The sequence below is a fragment of the Pocillopora damicornis genome, chromosome 8, assembly GCF_964200805.1.
Source record: "Pocillopora damicornis chromosome 8, jaPocDami1.2, whole genome shotgun sequence".
In the NCBI taxonomy this organism is placed as follows: Eukaryota; Metazoa; Cnidaria; class Anthozoa; order Scleractinia; family Pocilloporidae; genus Pocillopora; species Pocillopora damicornis.
In genome coordinates, this window is record NC_142677.1 from 16654227 (window position 1) to 16681393 (window position 27167).

The window sequence follows — 27167 nt, forward strand, 5'->3', positions numbered from 1 at the left end:
CTACGCATGTGTTCATCTTCCGCGCGCTAGATTCAAAATGGCGGTCGTCCGTCGGTGGCTGGAGTCTCGTAATACCTATTGTCAAAATGACTGGCTAGATGCTTGCATAAGTTTTGTGAAAGAAGAAAATGAGGTACGACAACTGGGGGTGAATAATTGTTGCAGCTGGCCCGTTTTTAAGTTTCAATGATGGGTGTATCCGGCTACGTTTAATTTTAACAATCAAATTACAGCAGCATTAAATAATTTTTGATTTGTAGGGAACGTTGTCTCCTGATCAACTGAACGAACTTGTGTATGAGCAGTGGCTGATGGCTGAAATTCAGGAGTCCAGTCGTCCTTGTCTTCCAGAAGGCCTTGAGAACCAGGATATTTGTAAACTCGAGGGGACTTTCAATCTTCAGGTTACAGATGATACATCACAATTTTGGCATGATTTTATGAATAAATAAAATTAATTATTACCTTGAGTAGTAATTATGATGTTTGTCATTAATAATAGGGTTTTTCATGAAAGGGATAAACTGTTTTCATGCTTTAGTTGGCTAGAAGGATAAGATTTTAAAACTTGAAAGAGAAAAGAAGTTTGGTTGAAGGTTGTGTCACTGAAGGCTTTAAACGGTGACCCTTGTGTAGAATGTAGTAGAGACCTCTATTCTTGACCGTGTTTTGCATATATAACAGATATTACTAGAGTTCACTTGTCAAAAATTATTCACACTACACATGTAAATCATGCTCTGCTAAGGTGTACACCCAGTCAGATCAATCTTCCAGGCTTTAGTTTGGGAGAGACAATTGCCAGGATCCTAACTAGAGAATTCTTACCCTGTATGAGACCAATTCAAGACCCGGAAATTGTACTCTGTTCTGCAGCACATACAGTTTCATTCCAATAAGGGAGAGGTATACATCTCCATCTTTCTTGTAACAAGAAATTGGTGTTGAATCGAAATGACAACTTTTACCTGATACGTTTGAGTATTCTCATTACCTGTTTGCTGGATAATGAAAGGATATTATAAGGAGAAGTTGCATGTTTTAAAATTACTTTTAAGACCCCCACCTAACCTCCATCCATTAATCTTGAGGAAGGGCCAACACTCAAAATGTCAGCTTCAAAACTCTGAACAGAGGCCAATTTATGTTTTTCAACTCAGTTGATAATACTAAATTACTCTACAATAATTACCATTGGATAATAGCTGAGAAGTAACAGTTTTTGTGAAGGAAAGTTATTTCATAGTATTGATTTTACATTCTCCTGGTCTCACAGATTAACTCAGTCCTTAATGTTGGAGAATCAGCATATTCTCAAATTCAGAAACTTAAAGGTCAAGATGACCCTCAAGAGCTGAACTTCAAAGCAAATGTAAGCATGGTTTTAAAATGAAAAAAATTTGGCTCATACATATGGTCTTACTGTGCACTTTTGAACATTTCTTACTGTTATAATCCTTACTTGTTTACTTTTAGCCCTCAGAACCAAAGATAAAACCAAGTCGAATGTTACTGCTTGAAATAACAGATGGAAAACAGACTGTATTTGGAATGGAGTATCAACAGATTCCATCCCTGGCATTCAACACACCTCCTGGATCTAAAGTAAAAACTTGAATTTTGATTTTGAACCTGTGCTACTTTGTTTGTTGGGCCTAACCTCAGTGATAGGGCCACTAATCCTGATGCTATTTCAGACCATAACATGCCCTTTTTTTCCCCATGTTTGTGACAACCATTAAAATCTTTCAACACCATGACTGTTATTCTTCTCTCTTTAAAGATACAAGTGAGTGGTCCCCTAACTTATAGACTTGGAGCCCTCCTACTAATGCCCAGCAATGTCAAGGTATTAGGTGGAAGTATTATGCATCTGATAGAAGAAAACTCTTACTGGAACATGCTGCATCAAGCCATGTAAGTCTAATGCTATCCTTTTGGATAGGATTAAAGTTAAAAAATCTGAAACTATTTTCTCATTTAAGATGTAAAGGATAGCAGAAATTTTTCTTCTTTTTTTTTAGAGGGCAAGATCCACCTAGAAAACCAGATGGCATAAAAACAGAAGCTATCACCATTGAAATGCACACTGTTGATCAGATGACTGTTCAAGATAACTCAACTGCTGACATTACAACCCTAAGGGATTCAAGAACTCTGGTGAAAAGAGAAACAAACCAAAGAAATTTTAGTGCTGGGGGTCTTACCAGCAACAACAACAATCAAAGAGGGAACACAGGAAGTGAAAACCAATACAAAGGGAAATCAAAACAACAGGGACCCAATGGACCTAAAGTGGTTCAGAGTTGCAGTAGAGATCTTCAACAGTTTGGTGCTGTTGATAAATTGAAAAATGTTTGCAATGAAGAATTTTTTGATGATGACAATGACTTATTAGCAGCTGTTGCTGACAATGATTTCTTTGGGATTGAGGAGGACTTTGATATGGAACAAATAGATCAGCTTGAAAAAGACATGCAAACCTCAGCAAGCACAACAGCTAATAAAAGTATTCCAGTGAAGTTGAACATGATCCCCAGTGAAATGCTATGTTATGATGAGATCTTTGATGTTGACTTTGTTGATGAAGATATACTGGCAAATGATTCAGATTCCATGGAAATAAAACCTCTTCATGAGAGAATTTCTAATGGAGAAACTATAGGACGTGTGCATGCGTCAAAACAAGCAAGTATAGCATCAAACAGTTCATCAACAAAATTTAGCAATCATGCAAAGAAATCAAGCAATTTTAACAGCATTATTGCTATGTCTAGAAAATCAGATGGCAATACATGGAGACCAAGCAATGAACAATCAAATTCCTCAGACAACATGAAAAGAGGATTCATGGGTGAAAAGAATAATCCAAGACATGGATGTGTTCCTCTTGTCAAATGTGAGCCAGTCGACAAGACCAAAGATTTAGAGATGAAGAGAAATCCAACAAATACTAACAGTGATCATTTGGCAACAAAAAGACTTGCATTCACCAAGTCCTCTGGTGTTCTTATCAAGAGAGAACTAGATAATGAGTTTGACAATGATGCCTCTTCTGCTGAGTTTGGTGGAAATCAACACTTGAGTGCTTTTACACAAGGTAACATGTAGAGGATGTATTGGAGATTTGTGAGTCATAAAAATGCCTGTAGCTTGCCCAATTCAGAGCTCTTTCAACTATGTGCTCTTAACATTTTAATGCTGCTTTTGAGTTGCTGCATTTCCTTGTATAGAGCTACAAGTTTTTGTAAAACAAAAATCATCTAAGTCATTCTGCAGAAAGTAATCATCAGCATTATTCTTATTCAGCTCACCTGCTTGATGTATTGCATGGGATGTGGTTGCTGAAGGAATAAGGGTGTACAGCAACAGTGGGTGTGGTCATCAATGAAGGGCAAAGTTACTCTATCCAAGGCAAACTGATAACATGATAGTTTTGAATCAAATGCCCACAAATAAAAATGTAACTTGCATTTTTAAACTAATGGTTGTTTATTTACAAACAATTACAGATCTGCAAGATAGTTCTGCTCCATTTAAGTACTTATCAGATGTGTTGAAACATGCCCCTCACAATGAGAATCAGACTGTCAGAGTTAAGGTTGGTATTGAAAATAAGTACTTATTGGTGTGCTTGAGCCTAGGTTAACTGCAAATACTAATGGGAGAAATGCAGAGGCATAAAGGTTCTTTATGTGCTGAATTACAGATTAACAGATGCAAATACCATGCAAGATTGTGTCGTGACAAAAATTTAGTCAGCACTCAAACGAAATAGTTCATTCAGCTGGTGCTTGTCTCAGTTTCTGTAGTATGAAGTGATTGGGAGTATTGCCACAATAACCTCACCAGGTCTTGAATCAAGGTATCTCAACTCAAGGTTCAGTGTGCTATCTGTTTCACCACCACATATCCTCTTGGGAAAGATATAGCACTTTTGTATGCTTACTGGTATAAATGGTTTCTGTCAGATTGTTAGGGAAAATAAAAAATTTGGGGGGTAGGGACAGAAACTAGACTTGCTTCTCATTCAGTGGACCTATATTTTTTCCTAGTTTCTTTATGCAACAGAAACTAGGATGAGGTCCAGCAGAGTGGAAGATGACTCTTGGGCAAGAGTTTACTTGCTGCTCAGTTTTAGATAAAGGTGGTAAAGGGTTTTGTTTATAGTTTTTCAGGTGAATATTTCCTTGTTGAAGTGCTGATCACGTCATTTACTTTTGTCAACTTTCACCTTTGTTTAACTGTAACATAGGCTTACATTGCAACATTGTTATCTCGTCCAAATCCCATGTCAACTCAGTGGAATATTACTGTAAAACTCAATGATGGAACAGCAACTGTGGATGCTTTGCTGAGTGAAAAGGTGGGGAAATGTGTTTCAAGTCATTCTTGTGTAGTTAATTTTCATGCCTTGTGATTGTTTGATAAATAATGAAAAAGCCTGGATGGAAACTCACAGAAAACTGGAAAAGTGCTGTGAACAGCCTTCACTGATCTGATATCCCATCTAGAAATAGTACCAGGCTACAGAAACCAAACCTGTGTGCATTTCATCTTAAGTTCTTTTCATTTTGTTTTTATTCCCAGATCTTGACACAACTATTGGAATATCCAATAGATGAATACAGAGTAAGTGCAATTCAGGCCAGATAATTTCCAATTGAGTGTTGAAAGTTATTCGTGATTACTGTTGTTTTCCTTTACATCACTCTGATGAAGTTTGTGTCACTCTCTCAACCAATCATACTCCAAGCTAAAAACTTGCAGTGTCTTGTCAGCTTCTTGGACATCTGCTTTTCCCATGCTTTTGAGTTCTCACTGGCCAGTGATCATGTGAACCCGGGTTAATGATTCAGTCTGTCTCCAGCTTAATGTGCCCCTTTTGTCCAAGGTTAAAATTTTCAGGGTATGCATTTCTGGGTCTCTACGTTTTGTTATGGTCAAGTGAGCAAAGTCCTTACCACAGTTTTTTTTTTTTACATGCTATGGCTTACTGTCCTCATTTGATACATTTGTAGCTGGAGATTCAAGAGGCTATGAAAAGCCGCAATCCAGCTCTATGCCAGAGATTACATAAGGTATAAAAACTTTGCTTTTTTTTCTTCTAATTAACAGAACAGGAAGGGGTAAACCATTTGTCCTCTCCTAAGAAAGGTGGTGGTGGTAACAAATGAGGACAGCTAAAAACATACTGTTATGTTGATGTTATCTCTTGAAACTAGTTTATAAGGCCTTTTCCTTTTCAAAAATTTGATAGAAGCTCCTAATTTATTTGCTATTGCTTTTCAAGAAAGGGTTAGTAAAATTATTTTCCCATCAACTTGTAACAATAACGTCAACTATCTTAAAAACTCCAGAGTTTTAAAATGAAATTCGTGTTGGAAAAGGTCTGTTTCCTTGGAATAAGAGATTGTATAATAAATTCATTACTACCATCTACTGATGTTTGTTCCTTTCTCCTGTTTTCTTCAGAGAACGCAGCAATTTGAAAGGAACTTGGCTTCCGCTTCTGGCTTGTTGGATATACAGTTCTCAGCGGACACGCCCTTGCCATGTGTTCTCAGCCTGATTCAGCCAACTTCCAGAGACGTTGCAGAAATGATTCGTTGCGTTAGAGTAACTTTTTAGTGTCGGATCTTTTTCGTATGGACAGTGTGTGTAAATTGATTGTCACAATATAGAACTATTTTAACTATAACAACACAGCATTCTACAGCTAAGATTGTAGGCGTTGGCTCCCGTACATATGCTAACCAAATTTTACTATAACGAGCCTTTAGTACGCAAATGGAAGAATAACAGTCAAATTTTTACCACATATTCAACAAGGGATGATTTTCCTAGTTTTAAGTATGGTAGTTTCACACAGAAAGGTCCTGATACTGTTTCTAGGTGACGCCAAGCTAGTCCTTATCATTCTTGCCCACCCGTGCGCTGTTGCATTTGTTTGTTTATCTCGTTCAAGTCCTTTGGGGGTTCATGCCGTCGTCATGTTTGACTGTATCGTTTGAGCAGCTAGACAACCCCTGACATAAGGCTTATTTTTACACCTTTTTCTATAATCCGGTTCGGGCGTTGCCCCATTTCTTGATCCGCGACTGGTAGTTGAGCCCACGTTTCCGTCAGAAATGTGGGAAAAAAAACAAGATGCTCATGCTCCAACGCATTGTTCAACAAATGCCACCATTGCCCTCCGTTCCAGAGTAGGTCTTTCCTCGGTGTCACCAGAGGCGTTGGGTGTCCAATTTCACGATGCGGACAGCGAGAAACAAGTCATCTATTGACACAGATTCAGTTCATTCTCAGTCTAACATTTTTATTAAAGATCGCAAAACTACATAAAACTTTTCCTTAGAAACTAATGACAGCAAGTGTGTATGATACCCGGTTCCCATCCGAGAAAATTCTATACCTTTCAAAACGTATATTATATACAGACATTTAACTAATGCTCAGAACTTGGATTTATTTACACACTTGTTAAAAATTAAAATGCTATTTGGATTCCATGTGCTTAGAATAGTGAAAACCTGCGAAAACTTTCAACGCGCTATTTTCGAAACCACTTGGTAACTAATCGTTCCGTCGTGATCAATTGGTATACTTTCGGAACGCATCGACTCTATCGAAAACGTTACAGAAGAGCTTTATCTCCAGAGTAATACGAAAGAATGCATAATGTCACAGTAAGTTATTGTAAATGTACTCTAAGATCCCCTTTATAATTATAAGTAAAAAAATCCTGAGTCAACTACAGCTTCAGAAAGGTACAACCAAATAGCTTCTATCAAGCCCAAGCAATTTTTCGCGTTTGATATGACTCTCTTAATAAGAAAACGACACCTCTCATTAGAGCACTTTTGAATAAACAATAATTCTATAGTTATTTCTCTGTGTATTTATAACTGAAAATAAGATAATGAAGATATAAAGCATGATATTACTTCCCACGTACAAGTAGTTTAAAAAAACAAGTAAAATAAGAAATTTCCATCATATGGGGTCAAACTCGCAACCAAATGTTGTGATCTGACCAACCTTAAAGTTTTCTTTAAAACATTCTTCCCTTGATAAGCCAGTGACAACGAGAAAACTCAGAGAACCTCACTGACTGAGACTGCTAAATTTATCTCGTAGCTTGACACCGGTAAGTACGGGCCTCTCGCAACGGATATTACACGGGTTTTTTACTTTAAGACTGTTAATGTTCCTCTCAGAGATTTGTATAAAAATATACGAACATTCTGGCACAGTTACCCTATCGCTTTTTTTTTCGCTTAAAACTTTTCAGATAGAGAGATCACAGTGTAATCATCGCTTACTTCGAAACTCATGGACGGTTAAAATACCGTTAAGGAGAGGTTAAATCGCCATTCATTTGCGCTAGTTGTCCTTGCTCCCATCTTGACGTCCTGATTTTCTCTTCTGGTGAGTCTTTATTAAACATTTTGAGCTTGTCCTTGAAGTCAAGCTTTTCTGGTTTCTTGGACACAAACTGGCCCTCGGATTTCTCTTCGTCAGTCAAGGACATCCGACCCAAGCGACCGCGAGTCATCTCCATCCCATTCAACTCGTCGCTATCCAACCGGGCAGGCTTTGGTGCGTACTGAGACTGGGATCGAGATGGAGGTCCGTCTAAGACATTGTCCTGCGAACCATACCTAGTAGGGGCCGGAGGAGGACCTGGCTGATTCATCTCAAAGGCTGCTGGATAGGACACAGGTCGAGGTCGCCTAGGATATGTGGCGTAACTTGGGTAAGCGGAAGATGAGGTAATTGGGGGCTGTCGAAGAGGAACTCCCGTGTTAGAGTAAGGTTGGGGGTAGAAGGCTTGATCCCGAGTCCCAGGGGCAGAGATCGTCACCCTGGACGTGTACCCGCCATTTCGCGAGGGTCGCTCACCACTGAGAGCAGCAAATCGTTCAGAGCTGTGAAGCGATTTTGGTGGAGGTGGTGGTGGAAAATTGTCGTCTTCTAACAACTCGTCAGGGGGAGGAGGCGGTGGCGGAGGAGGCGGTAGGTCATCGTCATCATCAGGGAGGGGTGGCCTAGCAGAATCTGGTTCAGAGTCACTAGGAGCACGAGTGTTCACATACCGGACACTGGGGGCAGGAGTAACTCGTGCTGTGTAACCTGATGCTGTCCCAACCACGTATGTTGGAGAAGCGGGTTCGCGAATCTCTGTCGCTACATTTGAAAAGGATACTTGCTTCTTGGGGCGATTTGATCCCGAATTGCGAAGTGCCGATGGTGGTTCAGAACGCCGTCGAGTTATCTCTTCGTCAATCAGCTTTCGCCTCCGTTCGTAGTCAGCTGTCGCACGACTCTTCAATTCATTGACGTGCTCCTCGACGGAAGGCTTCCGAACTTTCCCTTCCTGAAGCATCTGATCTTCAAGCTGCTGCTTTCGCAATTGTGCTTCCTTTTCTCTGACGATCTTTTGTTCCTCCTGTTGCTTTTGGCGCTCGAACTCACGCCTAGCCTCCGCCTCTCGCTCCTCCTCATTTCGCAGTCTTTCCTCTTCCTCCTTTAACTTTTGGTTCTGCTGCCACCGCAGCCGTTCCTCCTGATCACGTCGCTGCTGTATTTCAAGTCTCTTTCTGTTACGTTCTTCTTCCTCTTGCATCTTCTTCTCCTGCCGTTGCTTCTCCTGTTCCATTCTCTGCTGATCTCTCTTCTCTCGTTGCTGTTTCAACCATTCCTCTTGCTCTCGGTCACGGTGTTCTTGAATTTTTCGCTGCGCCTCCTTCTGCTGTTCGCGATCTAATTCAAACTGCTGAAGTCTGCGCTGCTGTCGTTCTCTGAAAACAGAACACAGATCGCAGGAGTTAGTTACACTTGGGCATCGCAATTCCAGTTTAATAACATCTATCTTTAATGGGAGACGCGGTATCAATTTTGATTCCGCGTGAACTGACGTGTGTCAAGACTAAGACGAGCACTACAACCTCTTTCTCGTGACCTTTCCACTCCCTTCTCCCAAATCACTCGCACAGAAAACGACCACCTTGACAAGAGAACTTTCGAGTGTTAAGTGATTATTTATCGACCGATCGTCGATTTTTCTTTTGCACAAAAGAATCGTATTATCCCTTTTTCGCCGGCGTAATAATACAAAATCATCTAGCGAGTGAAATATCCTTTTCTCAAGACTAAAACGAAGCCATATCTTCAACAATCACCTTCGAAGTATCTCCTCTTCTTCCTCTTTTTGTTGTCTTCTCTTTTCAGCTTCTTTCTTTTCCTTTTCACGCCGGATGTTTTCTTGGAGTAGCAAGTCAATCTTTTTCCCCCGCTCCATTCTCTCTTCCTTATCTGGTGCGTAGTATTTGACACGTGTTACCGAAACCAGTCCGCCAGCGGTGCGCTCCTGTACGACCAGGAAGAGAAGAAAAAAAAGAGATTAATAAGCTGTTCAGCTTTTCTTCTGATCCGTTTACCATTGCTTTAAAATTTCGGCCAAGACAAGCAAAATCCTCGTTACTCAAAACTGAACAGCGTTGTCCAGCGGATAAAGTATCATCCCTTCTTTATTTGAGACAAACAGGGTTTAATGTGAAATTAATACTGCGAGACAACCTTACACGTGACCCTTGGAGAAATAGACTTAAAACGCTAGGATATTTTGAAATATACATGTAAAATGAGTACATCATATCTTAATTCGTTATATCGTGTTATATTTTTGTTGTTGTTGTTGCTCTTCTATCTTATCTTCTCTGATCTGTTGGATTGATTACTGAATCAAAGTCTATTAAAAACTCGCTTTTCTTATGATACTCTTTCATTCGCTTTGCTAACTGAAACGATTTAAAAACACTAGTTATCCTTCTGTAAAGATGCACAGTTGACAAAGATGATCCTTTGACGGTGTCATCGACTGAAGGAGTGCCTTGCCCTTCCACGTTCCTTACCAAGTCGTTTATTCGAAGTGCAACCAAAACTATACCCCAAGTCAATCCTTTAATTACGATACAAGACAGATTTTTAAAAAAATGAAGCGATTTACTGTCCTAACCATAACAGATAGAGCTAATACCTCATTCACATGCACCTATGAATAAAAAGGCAGTTCTCTTAAAAAAAAAAAAAAAAAACTCGATAACTGCTTGTGCTATCTCTAATTATGCCCATCTTTTTCGAACGAGACTACTTTGCAAGTAAGAGCATGGTCAAGGTTATTAGATTCTCAAGGTAAAAGAAAAATATCCAAAAAATGAAAGCAATTGTAAAAATATAAAAAAAGTCAAGATCTTCAGTGGGTTACTAGCCACCGGATCTTTAGGAATGCTACAGGAAATACTACTTGGATTGAACTCAGAGGCGTAGAAGTAGTTATTACGAAGTTGACCCGAAAGTATTCTTCGAGGCGATTCTACTTTTACTTCTGAACCCATTCATTAATCTTGAATTTCACATTACATGCATCGTATGATCCACAAGGCATTGAAGTCATCTGCGTTTGCAGCAGCTAAGCTCACCAAATTGAAATTCAAATAATGGGACGAATACAAGAGAAAAGGCGAAAAGAAATAAAATAAAAAAACCACTAAAACCATAAAATCTCGGACACAGTACCGAAAGCCAAATCTGTCATTCACCGCTTTAAAAATTTTTAGCAGAGGTGTACTGTTCGACTACCATTCGTGTATGAAGACAAAAACGCAAGTACGAGTTTCAAGTAGTTTAACCTTTTGAAATAACATCAGGCAAACTGAAAAGAAATGCTATGTGAAAGAAAAACGAACATGTCATACAGGATATTAGATAAGATCGGTCAGTCGTGTTTTTCTTCGAAGACATCTCTAAGTAATTTTCACGGTTAACGAATCTATTGTTTCAAGGAAAAATACTTCAGATAGCGGCAAATCTTCCCAACGTTGAAGTGGACGACGGAATCAACCAAATTATAAATTCCAAAAACTAGAAAAAAAAATTGTGTCGGGGTATCTGGCATTACCAGTGACAAAGACTTCTCTAAGCGCGAAAACATGAACCTACCTTAAAAAAGCAGCTATAGTAACTTAAAGCAATCGATATCAATTTCTCGTGAAGAATCAACGCGAAACAGTTTGTACGAAACTAAACTACTTGAGTTTGGCAATATCAAGCAAAGACACCGAATGAAAGTAATAAAGTGTGAAAAAAATCGAGTAAAATTGAAAGCACTGACGTCAGTTATAATTGAACCAATCACTCTATGAGATAAAAACGGAACAATCATGTCGGTAGCGTTAACCGTTTCTACTTTCAATGGAAAGGAAATTTTTTGAAAACGAGAAACACGTTTTTGGAAGGAGTAGTTATTCGATCCTCGACTCAATTACGCTGAAGACTTTGTAATAACGAAAGATTGGTGATAAAAATTTACACACACTTGTCTCTGTCGCGAAAAAACATTGTCGGAAACTTTAAAAAAAACATACTTTTCCCCTGTGTGCGAACATGTACCATAACTCACGCAATTATCATATGAAAATAAAGTTTGCGAGGATCCTTCAATTCCCAAGATCTCACTCCAGAAAATATCATACCAGCAATTTGCGTGTTATTTCCGTGCACACAAAAAAACTTTTCAAATGTTAGGACAACGAAAAGTGATACATTTACCTCTTCATCTTCAGCAGATTCCCGACGATTCCTCATTGCTTCAAGACGTTTTTGGAATTCTCGTTCGACCTCGTCTGCCGATAGAGCCTCGATGGTGTCCAGAAATTCTTTGCTGCCCTTGTCTCTTGAAAGCTTCGAGAGCCTGGACTGCTCCATTTCTCTAAGCTGTTTCTGTTCCTCTTCAAGTTGCTTCAAATGGTTTTCTCTTTCTCGCTGCTCGTTCAATTCTTCCCTTTGCATTTGGTTCATGATACGTTCTTCTTCAGCGCGCTCACGTTCCTCTCGTTCACGATCGTATTTTTGCTGTCTTTCACTAACGGCGCGCGCACGTTCGATATTCTCAAGTGCTTGCCTGTCTCTTTCACGACGTTGTCGTTCCTGTTGCTCTCTTTCTTGTCGTTCGCGTTCTAAACGCTCTTTCTCTTCTTGCTCTTTCCTCTGCCTTTCCAAATGATGTCTCCAAGCTCGCTCATCTCGATCGCGGCGCTCCAACGTGCCCTCCTTTTCTTCAGCGGTTCTTGCCTCCTCTCGTTGCCAACGGTTTAACTCGTCTCTCTCGTTCGGCTTTAAGTTACCGGCTTGTTCAGTTTCTCCTGGTCTTGTGGCTTGTGCTCCCTGTTTAACCATGATGTACCGTCCGTACCGTGAATTGCGGCTGTCGACTCGAATTGGACTTGAAGGAGGTTCATCTGGAGATTTTTCCTGAAAAATAAAACGACAGTGTATTGAGAAAAATCAACTTTATAAACACCTATCAGGAAGCAGTGAAGTTCATGGAAAAGAGCTCGCCTCCTACAGCTTGTGACACATTTAGGTTGAACTGTTATTTAGCATCTAGAAGATATTGTCATTCGATCGTTTTTTTTTTTCATCTAGGCATTCTTATCTACTTTCACAAACCTCTCTAGGGGATCCCCTCCCAGGCGATGTAGCCCCAGGGGAGGTGGGTGAACTATAAATCCGATTTCTGTTCTCACGGGCCATTATCTCAGGTTCTTCTACTTTCACAGTGAGTGGTGATCGCTGTCTTTCTCTCTCAACATCTTCAATTTCAAATCGGACCCTGTAAGGAGATCGCACGGGTTCAACTTGAATGGTCTTTTGTCGACGCTGATGTTCACCAATCGTTTTCAGGGCGTCTTCCGCTCGTTTCCTTTCAACTTCCTGCCGACGCCTTTCTTCACCAAATCGCCGTTGTTCTTCTATTCTTCGTTCCTCCTCTCGTCGGCGCTCCTCGTCCAATCTTCGTTGCTCTTCGGCTATTCGCCTTTCCTCACGTAGCCGAGCCTCTTCGATTCTCTTTTGTTCCTCTGCATACAAACGTTGTTCTTCAAGTCTCCGTTCTTCTTCCCGACGGCGTTCTTCTTCTAACTTTAGTTCTTCGGCGCGTCTCCGTTCTTCTTCTAGTCTCCGCTGTTCTTCGGAGCGCCTTCGTTCTTCTTCTAGTCTCCGCTGTTCTTCGGCGCGCCTCCGTTCTTCTTCTAGTCTCCGCTGTTCTTCGGCGCGTCTTCGTTCTTCCTCTAATCTTCGTTGTTCCTCGGCGCGCCTTCGCTGTTCCTCAAGCCGCCTCTCCTCCTGTAGTCTCCTCTCTTCTTCCTGTCGTCTTTGCTCCTGTCTGCGCTCCTCTTCCAGTCGCCTTTCTTCGTCTTCTCTATACCGCCTTTCCCTTTCCGCCACTTGCATACGTTCTTCCTCCTCCATCCGCCGCTGACCCTCAGAGTATCGCCGTCGTTCGTCTCCTCCATCCCTCCTTCTCCTGTCTTCATCCACTTGCCACTGGTCTTGATACCGGCGCCCTCTTTCCTCGTCACCTTGTCTGTAGGACTGATCGCGGTCTTTTTGTAGCCACCGCCCAGGAGACCGCTGCATCTCTTGCTCGGAGATAGTTGGTGATGCTTGAAGTATTTCTTCGTTGTCCACTGCTACAAGTTTCTGTTGTGGCTCTGCGTAAAAATAAATTAATAAATAGTGATATTAACCTGTTTCATCTTAACATCAGAATCCACCCCATACACTTCTCTATACATTTCTTTTGAGACTGACGTAAAAAACTTGTTTCACAATCAAAGTTTTTCAGGTTGGTGATGATTTACCTGATGCCCAATATCTCAATAAATGAATCAACAGTAATACTGTGCGAAGAAAATAAGATGCTGGTCCTTGTTGAGGTTCAAAGCGTTAAAAAAAAAAAAACCTGAAAAAAAGGTTTTTTGATAAGGACCATAGTCTGGTTTGTGATATGATGTTTGTTCGACAACAACTATCATAGAAATATCATTCACTAAATATTAAGATAACGTTTTGTTTGTTGCGGTCAGATTCGAGTACACGCCTAAGATTCGATCCGTGTCGATCTTCAAGACTCTTTCTGGTGATCTGTTGTCAACACTTTAGAGCCTGTTGCTTCATATTGCGTTCAGCGCGAAGACGACGACCACAGTATGCTAAAGTTTTAGAAGAAGGCTCATGACTTACCTTTGGTAACCATTGGTGATGGCTGACTCAGCAGAGTGGCAAGGCCGTGATAAATAGCGCCTTGCTTAGATATGCGCAAAGTAACATCAGGTCCAGATTTGACCATTAGCTCTGCGGCCCTGGGAAACAAATACAACAATATTACTCGACTCATATCAAACGTAAATCCTGGTAAATTCTCCTTCCAGGTCTCCCCACGTTTCTTTTGGCATATGTGTGGGGATTCTCTTTACAAGGTGTTTCCTTTAAGTGTTGGAACATAGACGAAATTGTTACCAAAAGTTCTCACCACAGGGTGAAAGGGAAATAAACAACAACAAAAAAAAACAAGACATAAACCACATAACTATTAACCCTTTAACCCTTAAAAAGAGTCTAGCTTGTAATTTCTCCTTACCGGATCAATAAAATGTAAAGGTCAAGAGAACGAGAAGCATGATCACCTATTTTAGGAGCTCCTGATTTTCAAACAAATTATTTACGTCATTGCCATAAGAAAAAATAAAGAGAACAGTATGGAGAATATGAATGCTAATGTTAGGGTAGAATGGGTTAAAACCATTAATCCTTTAACTCCTAAGATCTCATTAGTAATTCTCTCTACTGTCTGCCAAATGATTCTCATTATGTTAGTTTGGAGAATTGGGTATCGGATCAACTAGTAATCCCATAATTAATATTTTTCTTTATTCTCATCACTTGTCTGCATGATATTGTAAAGATAAGGTAAGGAGTAATTCTGTCTTGATCACTCACGGGAGTTAAAGGGTTAACTTTATCGGAAACATTCATTTAAAGATATTCTTACTTCTCCTGTGGAACGCCCACCAGGCTTTCGCCGTTCACGGATAAAAGTTGATCTCCTGCTTGTAGACGTCCATCCTAACAAACGGAATAAGAAATTTCAAACTTTAGAAAGCAAGAGGTTGCCACGCAATAGCTGTTACATCTCAGCATTGCGAAAAATTTCCGAAATAACAAATGAAAACTCAAAAAGTAAAACGGAACATGTTACCCACCTTAGCAGCAGGACCATCTTTCACAACTTGCTTGATGTAAATGCCAAGTTTGTCTTGTCCAACACCCTTAAAACGATGAAAAAAGGCAACAGCGTGAGGATAATGTACCTAGTGACTAGACGTACATGTACTTTATAGTTCTTTTTCTCCTTACAATCGTGCTTAAGATAATCATAAAATAAATTACCTTAGCGGCCACAATGCTAAGACCCATGCCTCCTTGTCCTTTGTAGAAGGAGACGTCCATAATTTCAGGGGTCTGAGAATGAAATAAATAAAAAGAAATTCATATGTTGTTTAAGAGGATCAAGAGAAAATCAAAGGGAGATTCATTGAGGACTTCTGCAAAAAATACATATACGCGGAAGCTATTACTGAAAGATTCCAGACGGACGAAAATTAAACGCCATACCTGAGGAGTTTTTGCAGAAATTTCACCACCTACGAAAAAATACAAAGCCAGGTTATCAAAAATCGAGTATGACCGAACAATGAATGATACAATAAGCTCAGTGATTTATCAACGCACTTTGATTAGTTTTTACTTAAGATCTCTTGAAGGAAAATGGATCGATGAGGTCACCATAACAAACTTTTGCTATACTATCATAAAAAACAAAATTTGACGTCATCTGTGATCTATTACTGAACAGATGTACAGCAACACGGCATCTATTTGTTAATCAGATAAATTCAAGCAGCGAGAATAAGTTCTCTCACCAGAGTCCTTGTGCTTGGCGTGGTAAACAGTCCATAAGCCCGAAGAGGTTGGCTGTATAGTCAATCTACATAAGCCTGCAAAGCAAGAAAGTTAAACATGGTGAAATTTGCTTTTCCACTTCCTTAAAACCTTTCCAAGACTCACTCCATCAACTAAACACAAGTTCCAAAATGTGAACGTGGATTTACTTCTAATTAATTTCTTTCTTGGAGGAAGGTTTCCTCTATCAAAGTGTTTTTTTTTAGCATGACCTGTTTCGAAGGTCAGTGTGTTTTCAAAATTAACCACACCCCCAATTAGACTTTTCAGGGTCAATACCAAAAATTGGAAACAAATATTGTAAATAAGCGTAGTGTTCAAAAATCCCAACTGGCAAGAGGCAGACCAGTTTGCTATAAACAAAGTACAGCAAAGGAGTTGAACTCGGGGCAACCGAAAAAAAAATGCAGCGTGTAGCAGGGTTAGAGACCTTGAACCCGGGACCACTCGGCCAAACACCAGCCTTGTGGAATAACGAATCATCTCCTTAAGAAGGGAAGGTGGACCATAACTAACAACCCAAGCATTATCCATATGAAGAAAACACGATTAATCATACAATTGTAAATTACAATGGCGCCGGGGTCAATCAAAAAACGTGAACTCTAACTTTTCTCCTGACCAAAATTTAATTTTCTCGTATAAACACTCACCGATTCCTGCAAGAGGGCTCAAAAATTCCTTTAAACCCGAAGGAACGCCACGGATCACTTCGCACGAGTACCTGTCCTCAGGGAGTAAGAAAGGGAGCTGAAGTTGAGGGTCCTCTTCAAGTGTCACGGCTTGGCCCTGGTTACGAATGTGCTCATCTGCCGTATTCTCGGCAACGGCCACAACGCTGTCGATCAAATCCCTGAGAAAGTTTAAATCCAAATAAGTGGATATTAGTAAAGGCGTAAATACACATCTAAGACAATCACTTTGGACAAACACTCATAAATGTTTGTAAAACGCATAGTCTTTGCACGGTAAGGATATGGTGAAAATCGGAAAATCGTTGTCGATTAAATAATTCATGAAGGATAGCGTGTTTATCATTCAACTGATCCTGTGCTAAGCCGCGCAATCCGATAAAACTCCGCTCCAGAGAGAAATTATCCACGTCAAAAATAGAATTCTCGTTGTTAGCCCGTAACACTAGTTATCATTCTGCTGTATTTTTAAAGGTAATTTTACTTCTTTAATTTTCTCACTCATAAGTTGGGGTGATTTTTAAAGCACACAATACTTTTATACAGCGAATAAGTATCAACAAAGCAGTTACCAGTTGCATCAAATATTCATATTAAAAATGTTTTACACACCTTGGGATATTAAGTTCGTCCGCAGCAGGTCGGTAATTTTCAAGTAAGGCACGTAGTTGCACTGAATTCAGTTTATAACAAGCTGATGATAAAGAATTGATGTCGCCGTGAGAGTTTTTAGGAGCCTGTAGTAAATGAGCCGCCTGTTAAGAGAAAAAAGAAGTTTAAAAAAAATCAACAACAACAACAAAAACAAGCAAGATAAAATAACCAACATAAAACGTCTTGAGCGTCTTCAACTCTGTCGACTTATAAATGATTGATTGTCTACTCCAACGCTCTTATCTCTGCACCCGGTTCGTGACATCTGTATTTCGATGTTTATTTTATCTTAATGAAAGTCAAATTTGAGTGCGTTTGTCTAAAAGTAAGACAAAACGGAAACAAATGGTTTTGGTTGAGTAGGAAATAAAATTTGCCACACGTAAGTTTAATTAGTACAGACGGTAATTTTTTGCTTTGGCTTTCGAGAAAGCTGACGAAAATTCACCCATCTTTGTCAGTCTACAATGTGCTGGCCAGATGGAACTGATGTTTACAACCTATACATAAATTAAATTATGCTGTTCTTGGAAGCCCGTCTAGACTTAAACTTCCGCTTTTATGTATAACATGTAAAACACATACAGAAATATAATCCAGCTATTCGCGAATTTCTTTATGGAGCAGGAAACCGGGATCGCTTTGGTTTCGCTTTAAATCCGACTCGTAACGTGATTGGTCCAGAAAAACTGCACCACTTTGCTCAACCAATTACATTTAAAACTAAAACCAATTGCAACTTGGTCATCGTGTGTCTTCCTGCCCTATGAACCGTTTGTTTTCAAACCCAAGGGGTGCCGTTGTGTTGTATTATTAGACACTAAACTAAACGCTCAAGTTATTTCTCTCAACCAATAAGTATAGAAGAGTACAAGAAAATTATCAGGTTAACCTTGATATGACATCCTGCAGTAACAGATTACAACGAGTGGCCAAAGTCTCGGCACGCTCTACCTCTTTTTGAATTTTTTTCTATAACTTTCATTTCACTCTTCCTTTCCCCATTTTGATGTTGGCTGGTATTAAAATAAAAGGCCCACTAATTTCAGGCAACATTAATCAGGGAGAAAGGGGGAACTTTTAAGTAATTTATTACAAGATTTCTGTTTCTGTTTATTACAATTCTGTTTTGGCTTATTACAAGATTTCTGTTTCTTTTGTTAAGAGAAGGGTTGTGGACCAGCTGGGAATGGAAGGCAGGCAACTACCCCTGCCACTCATTGTTGTGTACTATTTAAAATAATAATGCTAGTAAATTAAAACTTGAGTAGCTAGGAATACACACCAACAATTATTGGCCATTCCACAGTAAGACTGAAACATATTGGCTAACCTGAGCTACACGGCACAAGTGACATTCCGCTGCCATTTCCAGACCCTGTTTCTGGGCCCAAGTTTCCACTCTTGCCAGTCTTTGACTTAGTCTGTAACCCCAGTCTCTGGTACACAGGCCCATTTGAGGTTGAAGTACAATCTTGTTGAATATCCACATGTTGATGTAGTGGAATAATTGTGCGAACACTTGAATGGTTAGAGCCGCATTTACTCTACAGCGTCGCAACAATGACATAGCCGAGGCCAGTGTATATAAGATGTCAGACACTGTGGGCTTGCCATGGCGTCTGCGGCCACCTAGAAACAGGGATTTGTTACAAAATTAGCTATAAGTACTGTGTTCTCAGTATTGCCAACCTGTAGCATCTTTAAGTACTTTCACAAATTTTCTGGCAGTACATGCACTTGCCAGTGGTTGAGTACAGTTACAATACTTGGGAGTGTTACTGTGCTCTGTGCATGGAACCATGTTAAAAAAAAAGCTCTAAAACATGTTTAAACTTTGGTGCAAATGGGCTATAAGCCCCTGCATCTCCTTTGCTGAAGAAGTTTAATCATAAGATCAACTCACCAAGCCAGCTGTCTCCACCCATGGGTCTTCCAGAAGGACCATATCGAAAACTACGTTCACCCATAATGTCATCAGGAGAGTTCATGTCCATCATTGAATCTATGTCACCATCTTCCATGTCAGCATCCTCAGTGACATCAAGGAATGCAGACATCAGTTGTCGCAACTCTTGCTCTACACACTGCACAAGGTGTCTGAATGCCATTTGAACTGACTGTGCTAACACCTGGTAACTGTCTTTTAAGTATGGTGATACATCAATATCTTGCTTCAGAAAATGGAGGAGCTCTGATGAGTTTGCCATCCAAAATGCCAGACTGCTTGGCAGCTGACTATTTTCCTGTGGGTAAAAATTTGACTTGGCACTCAATCTTAGGAGACTTCTCTAAAACTTCAAGTAGATCAAACCCTTTCACTTCCATGAAGAAATATTTATTCTCCTTACTCTCTGTCATCGTATCGACATCAACATCATAAGGAGAATTTACTCCCATATCTTCTTAGATAGGTGGTAACAGAAAGTATGCCCAAAATGTTTGCTCTGATACTTTTAATAAAAGCAAGGTGACAGTATTCTACCATATATGACAAAGTTAAATCAAAGGGAATGAACGTAACTGTAATTAAATTCATTAATATGATGGAGGGGACAAAGTACTTTTTGCTTGCTTGCTTGTCAACAAACTTAACAGAAACAAAGTTACTGTGAGGATTACATCTATTTAACATTGTTTTCAAAGCTTATTCCTTAAATATTTCATTTTGATGACAGTAAATTGAATGACTGAATTGATAAGGATCAACCTGTGGGAGAAAGGCATTTCCAGACAATGATCATTAATTAGAAGCCTTGTAAAGACAGATAGAACTAAAATCAGCTAGAATGCAAGTATGTCACAGGCAAACTTTACCTCAACTGTTGAGCGCACCATGTTGGCAATTTTCTGAACAGTGACACTCAACCGGTCGCCACGCTGAAGCTTTGAAAGTTCCTCTCGATATGCTGGGGAGATGCGATAACGACAGCACATGTAAAGAGTGTAGGTTGGTGCCAGTTTGAACTGAACTCTGTCACCATTCACCTCACTGACAACTGCTGCAAAGAAAGCATCTTCTCCTGACTCTCTAAACTCTAGTCTTGCTGGAAGCTTGTCACCCATTCCATCATCTGAAACGTCATCAGCCGAAGAACGCAGACCATTGGGGGGCTGGTCCTGACGCTCATGACCCTAACACAGAACACATTCAGATCAGTCTTAACTGACTTAACTTTAACTCCAACAACCCATATGTAGCCCTCCCTTCTTGCTGCAAAACATATCCTTGAAAATTGATCATGAATTTGGTGTAATATTAGTAATATTAATAAATGTAATATTGTAATAACTTTGAGGAAAAAGTTTAAATATTCCCATCTCCTAATTTTCTTATGGGAGAGTTAACAAAGGTAACTGGTACATTAATCATTGCTATCAAGTTTGTACTCACAGGTTTTTCACTTGTGTAAGTCTCAATTTCACCATCAATGCCAAAGGTTGTCTCAAATAAGCCAGATTCGTGATTTGAGGCTTCCACATTGTTCTGTTCATATTCTCTATTTTTTCCACCAGGCTGATCAGGTCTAGGTAACAATAACACATATTGTAGTTCTTATCTACATAATCTTGGTCAGATATTTTTAAAAATTATTTCTGATCACAAAAATTTCCATAAGCAAAACAGTATTTTCTAGAAGAATCAACCCATGCCTGGAGGGTCTTGTTTCAGAGATCTGGGATTCTTAGTTCTAAAGGCTTTCATGAGCACAAAAATTATGCATGTTTTCTAACAACAACAAAAGTTAGTGGCCCCTAACCCTCCAAGCTCTGCTAGAGTACACCTTTGATTAGTTAATTAGCATATGTATCTTTAAAAAAGTTAGTAAACAACAGTAAGATGAGAAGTCAGAAAAGCATGACAGACTTAGGGTGAGAAGAATCAGAGTGGATGAAATTACCTAAGATGACATGAGATGACCACATGACATGATGTGGGATTCAAAAGTATTTCATTTTAGTGCTAACAGAAAATAAGAGCAGCACTTATTCAGATGGAGAATATTGCTGCAAAGACACATACAAAGTGTCTTGCAGTGAAACTTACTTGATTTTTATGAAACAGAAATAAATATCACTAAAAACATAAAATTCAGCAATGGCTTATTCGTGGAGTGGTTCTTGGACTACTGTTTTAATGTCAATTTGGAATATGGAGTTTTTTTTGTCTGTGTGTGTGTTTTCTCTGGGTTTAACTTGCTATTTGAAGACAAGAGACTCAACTCCTATGTGATACCAGGTCTAGATATAAAACCTTGCTCACAGAGTGCGAGACAAATCCTCTCACCAATATGTTCTGTTTCCTTGCCACCTCTCCCCTGACTAAATGTAACCTTTGCAAGGGTTATTACCTATATCTAGATGACCGCTTCTGAGAATCTGTATCACTCATACTGTGCCCACTACTAACACTACCAGTGTCAGGAACTGGTGAATTCTGCGTTACTTTATCTTCAAAGGCTGGGTCACAGAACTTGAAAGTGTGAAGTCTACCAAACTTTATAACACTACCATGGCTTAGCTTGGTTGACTCATAAACTCTTCTACCATCCACATATATTTCAGCATCAGGGTTAGTGCGCTCAACTGACACAATTCCATCCATATTGGTTATCACACAATGACGGGGAAGGATGTGAGATCCAAACAACTCCAGGTAGCTATTTGCAGATGACAGGGACTTTTCACTACCCACTTCGGTTATTTCCATGGGTAACCTGTGAATGTTTGCTTTGTAATCAAGCTCTCGGCCATCAGATGACAACTCCCGAAGATAGGGCAACAAATGTTCTGGAAATGAATTTGCCAGTCTTTCACCTATTGCTTTATCTGATGTGCTATCCATGGGTACCCTTGAGGGAGACTTAGACCTTCTCTTCTGTTTTCTGTATTGGGGCAAATTTGCCCTGCGACGCAAGTGGAAGACAACATGGCCTTGCTGTTGAGGCCATGTTGCAGCAATAGCCAGGGGGTTATCTTCATCGTGAACAACTCTCTCTTTTCCAAGTGTACTTCCTCCATTTTGACCTCCAGGTGGTATGTTAACCATAACAAGGCAGAACTCGTCAGGATTTTCTTTTTCCATGCCATATTTGTCCAATGCTTCTTTGACAACATATGTTGTTGGATCACGCATTGAAACAAGAAGAGTCTTGTAGGGAATCTGAGGCTTGAGTGTTTCTGCAAAGATTTTCAAAGTACCTCCACTGTCCGTCCCTCCATCACTACTTTGAAATTCTTGGAGTCTACGTTCCAGCTTTCGTTGGCGGCGCATTTTCATGACTATTTCTGGATTTGAGATGCTTCGTGTAAAACTGGTTTCAGGCAATTCATCATAAAGAATTTGTGCAAGAGCAGAATCATCATTAGTTTTTGTAGGAGATGAAGGCTGACCTAAGATTTTAGCTTTCTTTGCTTCTTCTTTCCTTTTCTCTTTCAGCTCCTTCTTCTCTCTTTTAGACAACTTCCTCTTGAAACTTTGACCAGGTTCAATGTCACCATCACTTGAGAAAACATTTGTAGTTATTAATGCTTCCTGATCACTCTTCAGTAGAAATCGCCCTTCCCTGTCACCTTGCAGCCACAGCAGTTGCACAAACAAAGGCTTGTCATCTTTCAATAGCTTCCTGGACTCTGAAAATAAATACATTTTGTACTTAAGACATTATTTCCAGTACCAGAGATTTTTAAAACTCAAGAGAGAAAATTTGATTGCTAGAATCTTTCTCAAAGAGTAAATATTCAAACCAAAGATTTAAAGAGATTCCTTTCTTAAAACTGCTTACCCCCTATAAGATTGAATATACTTAACAAGGTGGTCATAGAAAGGCTGAGGAAGGAAGACAGGAAAGCTGATTCAACTCTAAGGAACAAATTCAGTTGAACCAACCTTCATCTAAAAGTACTAGCAAAGCATCGGCTTTCAGGGCCACTGCGGACATAGTCATTTAAGCTAAGAAATACTTCATCATTACACAGTCAAATACCATCAACTTACCCCTAAACAGTCACCCTTGGTGCACAAAAAAGTCATTGGTTTAAAGAAAAGTGGTCATACGAGGGGAAATCAACACACAAAACCAAAAAGCTGATTGGATCCTGTAATCATTACTATTTCTTCACTTGTTAAAGAAGTAAAACAGATTTATGGCGTCAAGAAATATGAATTCTAAATCAATAACTCGCAGCAAAGTACCCACTCGGTCATTTTTGGTTTCTGCTAATGCACCTTTGCACCTTGAAATGTGTTCCATGCTCACAAAAATAGCAAAAGAATGTAAAATTTCTGACTTTGAAAGTGGACACAAACACCTAAGAAGTACAAGCAGTGATACCATAAGAGACAGTTTTATTAACAGCTTTTTAATATGGAACAAAACAGTTATTTGCAAAGTGGTTGCTAAGAGAAAGATGTTGCTTAACAAAGAGATCATTTGGAGAACGTTGACCACAAATTAGTCACTGGTTTTGACTTGAAAATCTCTAGAAAGGCATTGAATGATTAAATCTACTTCAAACAAAATTTCTCAATTTCCATATGCAAATGAAACAATACAATCTCCTCACTTTTCCAAGTTGTCAAGTGAAATTGTGTTTTTCAGATACTGCATAAATTTCTGCACCAGCCATAAAAACAAAGGAAAGATTTACATTCAGTAACTACTAATTATTTCCACTTTTGACTTAAAATAGACTACCTTTTTGCCTAGTTAGTACACAAAATGTTACTCTCATCCTTTGACAACATTGCATTGGAATAACATTGAAACAAAACCCACATAAGGCGTGTGTTGAGAAGATAGCCATAACACTCACATTCTGTTCTTTTTTAGCATTCTAAATAAGTTGCACCACAATGTTAACAAAATAATTGATTTTATAAGTGTGTTGAGCAACAACACAAAGAACTTACATGATGGATACATGAGAGAAGCCTAAATTCCGTTTCGCATCACCGCATTGTCAAGTACCCACAAAATACTATTCCCTAGATCTGATGAAAAGAACCTAACTTGAAAATGCTTCCCCAATCAACTGGTGTTGAAACTGAAAATATTAAATATCCTAGCAAATGAATGGCTGTTCTGATGAGACAACTTTGATTATCTCATCAAGCAAATAAACTTGTACTAGACAAATTGTCTACTCTTGACTTCTTTCTGCATACTAGTTCTAAACCTTCGTACAACCGCACCGGTGCTTCTTTCATTCTCAAACTATGTAATTCATCCCAGATCACGAAAGACCTTAATCCAGAATACATCTCTGGAAAGAATTCTAATGTTACGAAACCAGGATGTACGGAAGTCGGTCTTGTGAGAAGTCCCAAATGGAACATGATGTATTTTAAGATCTATTCAATGGGAGCCAATATCTCAGATATTTACAAGCGTTAAAAATACTGCTCAGCACCAGTAAATAGAGCAGTAAATATTCCTTGAAAACTTTCAAAACGGTCAGAACCAAAAATACCACATTTCAATCAACAAAGAGCGACAAAAAATTGCCTCAATGAAACCTGGCTCGATTCGAAATTCGGCTGCTTACATGAAGAATGCCAGACATTCTCCGTCAGGAAATATGACACAAGAATTAAATACCAAAGGAATTGTGACGAAAGGTCAATCATACTGAAGGGAAGAGAATCTTTTCATGCAAACAAAACCAGCGAGATACTACAAAAGCTTCAACGAGAATCCAAAGCTGTCTTCTAATCAATATCCTAGCGGTTATGATTAATTTTTCATCTCAACACATATTTAGACGCCCGAACTCGAGGCCTTGAACACGTACCCCAAGAAATTAAAAGATCTCGAAAATAGCGCACGATGCGAGCTTTCGGTCTTCGAGTGAAACGTGTTGTAAGAATGGGCGTTTTCAAAATTAAATTGTTCACTGTATTCAAGCTGCGTTCTAAACTGGACGATTGGAACGATAAACAATGTACAACTTCATTCGACAGAGCTTGGCGATTCGTTGGACGCGTTGGAAGCCAGTTCGGGTGAGCGTAACGGCATCCATAGACCGATAAAAAGGGAAACAAATCCTTGAAAAATCGAAAGAATTTATAATTAAAAAAAGAATCGGGTCTCATTATAATTTATAACCAAACCGCATGAAAACGAGAAAGAGGACGTGAAATTTACAACCGTCACACGCGATTGTAACTACTTCATTTGTCTGATCTGAAAGGTTTCTCGGCTTACCTCCGCTTGGATGAACCTCGTAGAGAGAGTAATTTGGATTAGAAAGCATCTTCATATCCGGGCGAAACTTTTCCACCAAAGTTCTCGTAACTTCGTCCGCTGTTTCCGTGCTGGAAACGCGAACACATTTCGTGGACATTTTAGCTCCTGCATCTTGAAAATAAAACCGCATCACCCCACGGTAGAGTAAGTTCTGCGAAATGAATATGGCGAAAGATTGTCAACCCGAATAGCCTTCACTAACAAGGTATCTTTCAAGAAGCAGAATCTCGTTAAGAACGGTCTACATCTAAGTGTTAAAACTGGCTGTAAGGACAAAAACTACCTCATCAGGTTCGCTTATTGCAAAGATGTCTAAACGGCATGCGTTCCATTCGGCAATCAGTTTTCGCAAATGAGCGCGTTCCTCTTGCCGTGTTCGAATTCCATCCATGTTGCTTGGCGTTTACGAGGTTCAATCACATTCTAGGGGAAAGCATTCACCACAACACGACCCGTTAAATTTGATGTGAATAACAAATACGCATTTACACACTGAGAAGACTGTTTGACTTCAAACGAACTTCATCAACCGGACGAATATCCTAACCACCGTCAACCATGGCAAGAATGCATAATGACCGATCATAATTCTAGTCTGTGATTGGTCGGCACATAAACGGACTGTATCGTCACTCGTTCTTCTGTTTTCTTGCGGGGGTGGGTGGGGCACAGGCGTTATTTTAGTAGATGGCGTGAAAGTCCATCAGAGATACTATATCAAAACTTTCCACGGTTGAAAACTTCATTATATAGATAAAAAATTGGCGGCTCTCCATTAAACCTCAAGCAAATATTCAAAAGTGCGGTTTTTCGCGTTCCATGAGGAGAAAAATTAAAGTTGCAATAAGACAATTTACATTCTCACTGAAGCCACACGGCTCTATATGAAGTAGCTGTCCCTGACAAAACAACTAACAATTATTTGATTTATTCAAATCGAAACTTGCATAATTAATGCAAAGTACAACCAAAATACATCGAACATAAAAGGTTAGTTAACAATCATCATACTCAGTTGACGTCATGATATAAAATCGTAAACAATCTTTGAATTCTTAGTCACTGAAATAGCGTGCGATTAGGATAATTTTTTATTTACTTACTAATGTTTGTAGATGTGTAGCTATTTAGTGAACGTGAGCGGCACAAAACTTGGAAGGATAGACTGATCTTATCGCCGAGGTTTTTCAAGATCGTAACTCTAAAAGGCATTTTGTAAGGTGACAATTTTAATCAGGTTAATTTCTCTCAGAAATGACCCCGTATAAATTGCCGGAACCACAAGTCACGGTTCATGATTGTTTAAATTTCAAAGTGATGATGTAATCTCCATTGACCGGTCATACCGCCAGCAGAATATAAACACATCATATTTACTTAAAAAATTCAGTTACTGACTTTTGAAAGCTGGAGCACAAAGTGAATTTTGATGAGGCTATCGGATGAGTAGTAGGGCACCCCTTTTTCGAAAATGGGAAAAAAATGAGAATGAAAAAACCATGTAATCAAAGTTATTTCCTACCTGAATAATTAAAATTCCATAATGAAAATTAAAGTGTTCAAAGGGTAAAAATTAGAAAAAACAAACAAATAAACTTGAGACTGACCCTTGCTTTGTTAACGTCTCTTTTAAAACATTCCAATAAAAACTAATGCCCTTTAACACTATCTTTTCATAAACGTTAACACATGTTGCTTTAATTGT

General features: G+C 39.3%; 2 protein-coding genes across 2 annotated transcripts; one reads left to right on the top strand and one right to left on the bottom strand.

Moving 5' to 3' along the window:
* The first annotated feature begins 6 nt into the window (after positions 1–6).
* Positions 7–6889, top strand: LOC113672004 (recQ-mediated genome instability protein 1). Its single transcript, XM_027188272.2, has 11 exons — positions 7–133; positions 261–404; positions 1277–1372; positions 1477–1605; positions 1784–1917; positions 2025–3100; positions 3513–3601; positions 4256–4366; positions 4591–4632; positions 5022–5081; positions 5476–6889. Exons 1-11 carry the CDS (start codon positions 38–40, stop codon positions 5629–5631), a joined length of 2133 nt encoding a protein of 710 aa, XP_027044073.2. The 5' UTR covers positions 7–37; the 3' UTR covers positions 5632–6889.
* Positions 6299–26061, bottom strand: LOC113672000 (uncharacterized). Its single transcript, XM_027188268.2, has 19 exons — positions 25746–26061; positions 25421–25613; positions 21566–22847; positions 20608–20740; positions 20031–20348; positions 19120–19459; positions 18547–18845; positions 17172–17314; positions 16521–16720; positions 15828–15902; positions 15520–15548; positions 15295–15366; positions 15108–15173; positions 14897–14970; positions 14089–14207; positions 12514–13556; positions 11614–12315; positions 9186–9373; positions 6299–8804 (listed from the first exon to the last, which is right to left on the bottom strand). The coding sequence occupies exons 1-19, from the start codon at positions 25851–25853 to the stop codon at positions 7355–7357; spliced, it is 6834 nt and encodes a 2277-aa protein (XP_027044069.2). The 5' UTR covers positions 25854–26061; the 3' UTR covers positions 6299–7354.
* Positions 26062–27167: the final 1106 nt, after the last annotated feature.